This window comes from Ilyonectria robusta (genome assembly GCF_021365365.1).
Source record: "Ilyonectria robusta strain PMI_751 chromosome Unknown BGZ61scaffold_15, whole genome shotgun sequence".
Classification (NCBI taxonomy): Eukaryota; Fungi; Ascomycota; class Sordariomycetes; order Hypocreales; family Nectriaceae; genus Ilyonectria; species Ilyonectria robusta.
Window position 1 is genome coordinate 1 of NW_025764449.1, and position 10,346 is coordinate 10,346.

The 10,346-nt window shown below is 29.6% G+C and overlaps 2 protein-coding genes across 2 annotated transcripts; one reads left to right on the forward strand and one right to left on the reverse strand.

The window, feature by feature from the left end:
- Positions 1-7,554: 7,554 nt before the first annotated feature.
- BGZ61DRAFT_549412 (uncharacterized protein) lies at positions 7,555-9,227 on the reverse strand. The gene is made up of 5 exons (XM_046255432.1): positions 8,973-9,227; positions 8,702-8,927; positions 8,532-8,641; positions 8,289-8,459; positions 7,555-8,198 (listed from the first exon to the last, which is right to left on the reverse strand). The coding sequence occupies exons 1-5, from the start codon at positions 9,027-9,029 to the stop codon at positions 7,626-7,628; spliced, it is 1,137 nt and encodes a 378-aa protein (XP_046101722.1). The 5' UTR covers positions 9,030-9,227; the 3' UTR covers positions 7,555-7,625.
- Positions 9,228-9,418: 191 nt separating this feature from the next.
- On the forward strand, positions 9,419-10,048 carry BGZ61DRAFT_590004 (uncharacterized protein; the record flags this gene model as incomplete). The annotated part of the gene is made up of 2 exons (XM_046256609.1): positions 9,419-9,496; positions 9,566-10,048. Exon 2 carries the CDS (start codon positions 9,578-9,580, stop codon positions 10,046-10,048), a length of 471 nt encoding a protein of 156 aa, XP_046101723.1. The 5' UTR covers positions 9,419-9,496; positions 9,566-9,577.
- Between the last annotated feature and the right edge of the window lie 298 nt (positions 10,049-10,346).

Consider the following 10,346-nt stretch of genomic DNA (forward strand, 5'->3'; position numbering starts at 1 on the left):
TCTTCTTCCGGTTATGTGACTCTTGTGTATCGGTGTGTGTGTGGGTGCCGGGCCTGCGCAGCCATTTACTCGGGATCCCGGCCCTATAGTTTCCGGGGCTAATTTGCCCTACTATATTGTAGGATGGGCCCTGCGTTGCCTTAGCAGTCTCTATTCTCATCTTTTCCTTACTTTTAGTTTAGGCTCTTAATAGCTTTGAATATATCTTTATTCTTGTGCCTCTTAGAGCTTAAGGATTTAGAGCCTACTTAAGGCTTTTCTAGGGTTTATAAAAAGCTTTTTTTTTTTTTTTTTTTTTTTTTTTTTTTTCTTATTATTCTTTTATTATTATTTTTACTATGGTTATTTTTTATAAGTTTTTTTTTTTTTTATAGTTTTTATATTATTATTAGGTTTTTATTAATTTATAAAAAGTTGTTTTTTTTTTTACTTTTTATTTAATTGCTATTTTAATTATATTTTAATTTTACTATAATATCTTTTTACTTAATTTTTAAAAAGTAAAAAATAAATATTATAATATTATAATTTAGGTAAATTTTTATATTAATTTTAATTTTAATATTAAATTAAAATTTAAATAAGAAATTATTAAGATTTTAATAATTTTAATTTTATATATTAAACTTTTAGCTTTATATATAACTTTATAAATTATTTTTTTAAGTTTAAAGTATATTAAAATAATTTTAATAATATTATTATAATAATATAAAACTTTTATATTAATTAAAATATAAGTAATTTTTTATATTTTATTTAAAATTTCCTTTTAAATAAAACTAAATAATTTTTTAAGTATCTTTTTTTATTGATATTTTTTATAATTATTTTTTTATTTAATAAGGCTATTATAATATTATTTTATTAATACTATTTATATTAAAAGATATTTATATTAAGATAGAAGCTACTATTTTTAAATATAATATAACTTAAATTTACTATTATTAGTTTTTCTATTTTAGTAATATTTTATAGCTGTTATTATAATATTATAATTTTAAAAAATTATACTACTAATTTTAATTTTAATATTAAATTAAATTTTATGTAAGAAATTACTAAAATTTTAATAATTTTAATTTTATATATAAAGTTTTTTTAATTATAATATATTAATATTTATAATTATTAATTAAAATAAGAAATTTAAAAAAATAATATATAAATAAATTATATTAATATAAAAATCTTTTTTTAAATAAAATTATAAAAGTAATTAGTAACTTAGCTTTTTAAAAATTAATTAAATAACTAAACTTAATTAATATCTTAAATTAGCTAAAATAAAAAATAATAATAAAAATAATAATTTTTTTTTAAAAATATAAGAATAGTAACTTTAACCAATCTAGCTTTAGCTAGAAAAGTATATTAAATAGTAACTTTATATAATAAAATCTCTAATATATTAATATTTAAATTTTAATTAAATATAAAATTTAATAACTTCTCTTTTAATTAATTTAAATAACTAAAAAAAAGTAAGTATAATTTTATTATTACTATATTAATTTCTATTTATTTAATTAAATTAACTAATTTAATTAAGAGCTAAAAATTTTAAAAAGTAAATTATAAAATATTCTTTATTTATTTTATTATAAGCTTAAAATAATTATATATATTTTATAAGATATATATATTAAATACTTAAAATAATATTATATATTACTAAGTATACTTTTAAAAATATTAATTTATAAAATAAAGCTTAGTTATTTATTTAAATAAATAAAGCTATATTCTTAAATAGTAAATTCTATTAATATTATTTAACTTTATACTTTTAAATAATACTAATAATTAAAAAATAATTATAAGAAAATATATAAAAATATATCCCTTAATAAGAAAACCTAGTATTTAAATTTACTGTATTTTTATTATATATATATTATAATTACTAAAGCTTAAGTTTTAAGTTTTAAGCTACTTTTTTCTTTTTTATTAAAATTCTATTTAACTTTTTTAACTTTAACTTTAATAAATATACTAAAAACTTTTATAACTTAACTTAATACCTTAAAATCCAGCTAGTATTTTATATAACTAGTATTTATACTAACTTAATATAATATAATAATATACTTAATAAGTAAGTAAGCTAAATAAGCAAGTAAGCTACTTTTCCTTACCCCTTTAAATAGATATTATAATAAAAGTATTATAAACTATTTAATTAATTAAAACTACTTACTATACTCTTCTCTAAATATCTTAATTACTACCTAATAAGTCTTATATTATAGCCGGGCTTGCTATAAATATTATAGCCTAAATACCCAGTCCGACTAACCTTTCTTAACTACTACTCCTCGACGATTCAGCTACTACCTATATATTTATATCTATTTAATTAATTGCTTATCTTCCTCTTCTACTATTATAACTCCTTTTTTTATAATTTAGTTCTTTTTGTTTTTAGTATTAGCTTAGTATCTTATTTGCCTCTTAAAGGTTTTTATTTTAGTAGTTAATAAGGCAACTTAATATATAACTATCTTTATTCTTTTTATAAGAAATTATAAAGCCTTTAAAATTAACTTTAAAGAGCTACTTTAATATCTTTTAATTTGCTTTTTAAGGTATTTAGATTAAATCTAGCTTTAATTATAGTCTTTAGGGTTCTTAAAGTTAAGAGGTTAATAGCTTAGCTGCCTTCTTAACTAATATTAATATTTATAGTTAAATATTAACTTTAAGATATAATTTCTAGATTAAGAGAAATAAATTAGCTTCTTTAAAAGCCCCCTAATATTTCTTTTTATTATAGTAGTCTTATATATTATATAAAAGGCTAGAAAGAACTTAATTTTTAAAATATAAATTATAGAATATTTAATTAATTATTTATTTCTTAACTATAAGCTTATTTTAATATATTAAAGTATTAATATTAAGAGGCTAGAGTAGATAAGAGAATAAGATAGTATATAAAGCTAGATAATCTTCTTTTTCTTATAATATCTTTAAATTTAATAGAGTAGTAATTTTTATAGCTATTAAAATTAAGAGATAATAGAAATTAATTAATTAATTAGTTATATATTAATTAAAATATTTAAGCTATTTAAAATTAGTTTTATTATTAATCTAGCTATTTTAAGTTATTATAATAGCCTAATTATCTAGAAGTTACTTTTTTAATATTAATTAGTAAGATAATATTAACTTATATTAATAATAAATAGATAAATTACTAGTTTTTATATTAATTACTTTAATAATTATAATTTATTTTTAGTTTTAGCTATATTAATTTTAACTTTAAATATCTTTTTATATCTATAATAATTATTCTACTTATAATTATATCTATAAAAAAGCAGTCTTATTAAAATTATAAATATTATTTAATTAAATATTATATTTATAATTATATTTACTATAAGCTAAAATTAATTATAAATAATAATTAGTTTTTATATTTAGCTTTTTAGTAGTTATATTTATAAAAGAAATATATCTTAAGTCTATATATTACTTAATAAATTATAAGCTTAATATATACTAATATAGTATATTATATTAGTAAGTAATTAATTAGCTATATCTTTAATATTATATAGCTAGAGGGAAATTCTTATAAATTTAAATTAAGAATAAAATAAATAAGAATCTATTCCTCTAGATTAATAGCTTATATAATTTCTAGATAATATTATATTAAGACTAGATACCTTTTACTAGTAACTTAAAGTATAATAATTAACTGTATATATCTCTATAGTATATTAGATATATAGTTTAGGTTATTTTAAAGGGCCTAAAGAGTAAGAAGTATTCTAGCCTTATAATTAGACTGTAATATACTAGGTAGTTAAGAATTAATTAATTAAATAGAGATAATATAGATTAAGGGATTTTTAGCTTACTTACTTATCTAGCTTACTTACTTATTAAATATATTATTTTAAAATTAAAAGTTATATTAAGCTTTAATAATATTTTTTAAAAACTTAACTTTTTAAATTAAAATTATTAATATTTTTAGCTAAATTATAAAATATAGCTATTTCTATTTAAATATATAAAATAAGATTATAAATAAGAATTTAAGTTTCGTATTTATTAATTTTAATTTTATTATTAAAAAGTAAATAATATTTAAAAATAGCTAATATAATTTATTAGCTTTTATTTAAATATTATAAATAGTATAATAATAACTTAAAAAGATTTTCTTTTTTAAGAAAGTTTAAAAAGAAATTTAGCTTTTATCTTTTTAATTTATCTTTTAAATTTTAAGAAAATTTAAAATTATATTAAAGTTAGAATTTATAATATAAATATAATAAATTATTTTTAAAAATAGCTACTTAAGTAAATTTACTATATTAAAAATTAGTAATAATAAAATAAATATTAAAAAAGAAGTTAATTTCTTAATAATTAGAAATAATTAATTTTTTTTATATTTTATAACTTAAAATAAGATTACTATTTTAAGGTTATTAATTATAAATAGTAAAATTAAAATTAAAAAGGTTAAATAGAAGCTTTAAGTAAAAAATTAATAAATAATAATCTTATTATTTAGCTACTATTTTTTTAGTACTAAATATAGTATTTATTATTTATTTCTATTATTTAAGATTATTATATAACTTTAATTTATTTAATAATATTAAGTAAAGCTAAAAAAACTAAATATAAAAATATATATTTCTTTTAAATTACTTTATAATAATAATTAAAGCTTTTTTAAATATAAATTAAAAGTTTATAATTAATATATTATAATTTATTTAAATATAAAAGCTTAATAATATTTAAAAAAAAAAATATTTTAAAAAAAAATTAAAAAAAATTAATAATTAAATTAATTAAATAAATAAATAATATAATTTAAATTAAAATAAACTTAATTTAAATTAAAATATCTTAAATTATAAATTATATATTTAAAATAATATTAATATATTTAGTTTTTTTATAATCTTACTTAATATTATTAAATAAATTAAAGCTATATAATAATCTTAAATAGTAAAAATAAATAATAAAAGTTATATTTAATATTAAAAAAAAATAACTAAATAATAAAATTATTACCTATTAATTTCTACTTAAAGTTTTTATTTAATTTCTTTAACTTTAATTTTATTATTTATAATTAATAATCTTATTATTTATAATTAATAATCTTAAGATAATAATTTTATTTTAAGTAATAAAATATAAAAAAAATATCTTTTATTATTAAGAAATTAACTTTTCTTTTAATATTTATTTTATTTTAATAAATTTTATTTAAATAATTTATTATTATATTAATTATTAATTATAAGATTCTTATTATATATATTTTTATATATTAAAAATATAAATTTAGATTTTAATATAATATAAAATTCTATTAGAATTTTTAAAAAAAAAATTATATATATAAGCTAAATAACTATTTAAAATTTCTTAAAAAAAAAACTTTCTAAATCTCTTATTATACTATTTAAAATACCTAAATAAAAATTAAAAAATTATATTAACTATTTTTAAATATAATTTATTTCTTAATAATAAAAATAAAGCTAATTTATAAAAAAGTTAGACTATTAATATTAATATTATATTTATCTAAATAGAAATAGCTATATTATATAACCTAGCTAATAATATTAAAAATACTAATAACAATAGAAGCTAAAAGTTTCTTGTAGAAATTAGCCGTGAAAAATACAACCCCTAGTTCCAGGAGTTATTATGCTGCGTCGGGCTGGTATGGATGCTAGCCACCTAGGGTGCTGGCTGGAGGGGGGATTCGAATGAGGATCTCGGGGCGTTAGGTCGGGTCGTGGGAGTTTTCAGTGTATTTATCAAGGTTAGACTGGGTCGAAAAAGTTAGACAGGATTCCGGCAGAGAAGAAAAAAGCAGCTTGAAACCCAAAACTTGGGCCTCGGCAACTGTAACGTGCGCGCAACGAAAATACAGTAAATTCAAACACTAGGTTCCCTTATCGAGGGAATAATACTAATATATATAATAATAAAAATACTCTATATAATACTAGTAACTCTTAATCTTAATAGTATTATATTTTATATAAATAATATCCAGTACTTCTATTTCTATATAAAAATTATTTATACTACAATTAATCTTCTAGAGTATCCGGAATATAGTAACTGTCATACCGAGAAAGGTATATAGATGCCGATTTAACAGGCAGATGCCGACCCCGCTTACAAGCGGACACCGAATCTTACGGAGGCCGAGAGGAATATCGCCGCTCTTTATCGCTAGAGGGGGACGAGAGGGCTACATCTAGAGGATCGTTATCAATCCCTCACAGGATCTTAATACGCCTTCCTAATAGTGCTTTCCATGCCTTGTATATCGCAGTCCGACCTTATCAAAGGCCGAATTACCCGTCACCAAGAAAGCTCCCCGACGTCAATTATTAACGCTGTTAAGCACCTATCGAAGGCAGCGTGTGGATTTACGCACCAGATTGCCTTTTGAAGTCGGATGCCCAGATCCTTCGGGAGGAAAATGCGACGGTTAGCAAGCGACGGAGAGCAACACCAAAAATAAAGGAGGGGGGAGGGAGCCTTACCCGGCAAGAGACAGGAAATTGGAAACTAGAAGGAAGTAGTAAATTTACTATGCCTAGGACAGTGCCCTATACTAATATTTAACCATCTCAAGGGTCTACGGCATCTTTGAATGCTGGGAACGGCTATCCGTTACGACTAGTTCGCTAGGTGGGATACATCTGCACTCCGGATTCTCGCACTCGTCACCGACAGCTCTTTAGGGAACCATTCCGCCAACTTCCCGCCCGGCCTCCCGGGAACCTCCGGCAGATCCTCCTCCCACAAATGGTAGTAGGTCGCCTGTCATGCCCAAGATTCCTGACCATACCTGCTCCACCGCCGAACCTTGGCCCCAGTTGGGCGAGAAAATGGTGATAAGCACAACGTTAACCAACCCACATTTCTCGCGTCCAAGCCCTTCCACACCCAGATTTCTACTCCGGGTAACCACTTCTTCATGCCTTGGGCATTCTGCACCGACTTCTGGAACATCTCGTTATCGAGATATAGGTCAGCGGTTTCAACCTCTCTAGCCTTGTCATCTCCGCAGGTCTCGAGTGCAGGGGCCACCACGTTGGCGATGCTACGTCAACGCGAGACGGCTTAGGTACAAGCTAGGGGATGCACTGGATACGCGGGCGGTGTCATGTCCCATGACGGCCCAGCCAGGACTGGGAGCGTATCCGGGGATCTGGCGATACCACGTCTGTGTAACGGCCCAGGTACGAGCTGGGAACACACCTCCCCCGCTGCTTTCTGGTCACGACCACGGCGCTACGGCCCACCGGCAACCCCAGGACCAACTTCCCGTTATCGCGAGTCGTCTTATTGCCTTGGACTCCACGGCTGTGCTTGTTTTCTTTTGATGTGGCAGGCTACCTGGGCCGTACAGGGTAATGTTGCGCATACCACCCTCAAGCAGGCTACGATGGCCAGTCTCCCATCTCGGAGAAATATAAAAAGAGGTAGGTTATAGTACATAGTGTGTAAGATATCTCAGTTGAAGGTAAGGTCCTTTGCGTGGAGACAAATGTGCCTATGGAAAGGTGCTAATGTCGCAAAGAAGTGCAATCCATCCTATTCTATGGTAAAAACCTCCCTTCCCGCAGCCGATCGAACGCTAGTATATAGCCCTCACCAGGCCCCAAGGTTTCCTGAAAGCCGATCTCGCGAGATGCCGTCAGGTCGAAGTCTATCCGCATCGGAAGAGACAGGCATACGCCAAGGATATCCCACTGCATGGCATCTAGAGCGTTTTCTCTGAGACCATTTTCTTGAATCCATACAGGCCACAAATCCTTTTGAGCCATGAGCCATTCAATTCCATAAAGCTCCCCTTCAGCTTTCGATGAGGGGCCGACTCCCTCGAGGCCAAAATAGTTACAGAGCACTGGCCACGTTACCTCCCACGAGACCGGGTCACCGTCTCCGATATTGAACGAGCGTCCGTCCGTCAGTTCCGCACGCATTGAAACGTGGATGTGGAAATGGGCAATCAAATCCTGCGAGGACTCAGTGCGCAGTGCTGTCCAGGACTCTTGAGATCCAGGAAACACACACTTGCTACCAGTACCGTTCTTCGAGCAAAAGTAGGATAGATAGAGCCCAAGAGACTGTGCTATATTCATAGCATTATGGTGCGGGACAAATCCAGGCTGATAAGTGAAATATTAGTCGGCATGACACAGAAAAGGCGTTAGGGACAACTGTAGGTTGCTCTGCTTTCTACAGACGGATGCACATACGAGATAAGACAGCCTGATTTCGGACCACTTCCACGAGCTTTCTGCAGCGTGTCTCGCCACCACATCGTATTGTGCATAGTAGAATATGTCAGACGCGTACGGCTCTGGCATGCGAGGGAGGTCCTCTTTCCAAGGCGCAGGCGGCCATCCGGCCCCGACTGTACCATAGCCCTGTTGAGCATTAGAAACAGTATTATCATAGTCTGAGGTTTACTAGCTTGCCTTTCCGCCGGTTTGCAATACAAAGAACTCCATCTTTGAACAGAGCTCGTTGAGTGCTATCAAAGCATTATCGACAATTGCCGCGTTTAGCTTGACAATTTCCTTTGGGTCGCCACCATGACCAGTATATGCTATTAAAGACATCATTATGTCTATCCTAGAAACAAGACCGGAAGTGGGCCTAAACTCACCAACAAAGTACACATGCGTTACATCTCCTATGTTGGGGATAGACCCTAGCTTCTCGTTGGTTTGATTTTCATCGGTGAGATCCAATCCCGAGTGGATTTCAAGTCGTGGATCATCTGGAACATGTGCTGCCTCCCGAGATAGAGGCCGATTGCTCAGGCCGATAACACGAGAAAATGTCTGTTTCGACGGATACCGCAGACATTCACGCATCAAAGCCCAGCCGGACTAGACCCTGTTAGATCATGATAATGAGAAAGGACGTGTACTTGCTATGCCAGAAGCCCCAAAAATGAGAGCAACATTTTTAGTGTTCGTGGTGAAGGTCATGGTAACTGTGCGAGGCCAGTGGCTGAGGCTGCGGGATTTGATGAGGTTGATTACAAGTTCAAGAAGGAGTGATCCTAAGAACTCGAGGGACCTAAAGATAGAAAATCCGAGGATACTGTGACGTAGTCTAAGTACTCGGCTTGGTCATGTGAGTGGTGGTGCGGCGGTGAGTCTTAGAGATCGGTCTCGCTTTCGGACTCTGTAGTCTAAGACTAGCCCGAGCCCACCATCTATCCGAGCATGCGGAGTTTGCGTAATTTATCTATCCAAGCATGCGGAGTTTGCGTAATTTATCTAGCTAGATCATGCACTCCACGTCATTTTCCCTACTTCTCCGCTCGAAGCTTACAAATCAGTCTATCTCCTCCAAAGATATATCAGGAGAGTGCAGAGAGCAGGCGCAGAAAATTTAAGCATACAGGGACAAGTTCCTCGCACATCAAGCCCTTCTTACTACATATCACAACGTAAGAACTCACTGGGGATACTGACTCCAGAAGGGATCTCTCGCTTACTAACTTAAGTTCGCTCCCTAGGGACCTTTCATCATGTCGATAGATGACCTCGAAGGCAGAACGGTGCTTGCCTCGATTAAGGAGACGATTGATGCCCCGGCAAATGAGATCTGGCCATTTCTTTCCGCTATCGGAGCGGAAAGAATCCTGATACCAGGGTGTACGAGGTCATCAGTCCTGGAAGGGTACGGAAAGGGTGCCATACGAAGAGTGTATTTCGGGGATGTCTTTTTTGACGAGCGGATCTTAGAGTGCGATTCGATACTGTATAAGTTGAAGTATGAAGTTATAGAGCCGAACCGGAGTCCAGCGACGGGTGTCGTTGCGGCGGTGCAACTGCACCCTTCCGAGTCGGAGAAAACAACCATCATTACATGGGTGTCCGGCGCCGAGATTGTCCCGCCAGAACATGCGGATATGCTCCGAGAACAGGCACTGGGATTCTGTCAAGGTCAAGCTGCATCTCTGCGAAGGTTGAGCGAAGCCGCAACTAAGACGACATGAATGTGTTATATATTTAAAGTTGCTGAAATTCTCACTTCATTCAGCTATTTACACAGACAAGCATCAGTTTCATCCGTTCTTGCTAAGTGTCACGACCCAGTTCCAGACCGGGCGGCCTTGTTATAATAGCTAGACCACTGTGCCAAAAGGAGGATGCATCCTCGAGCACAGTGGAATGCGTCTCAGATATATATCCCTTGCTCGTCTCAACGTCGCCAACGGATTTCAACGGCTCTATGCCGATCCCTGGGGCGGAGACAATCGAAAGCATTATGAAGAGCCGGCCTTGACCGAGGTG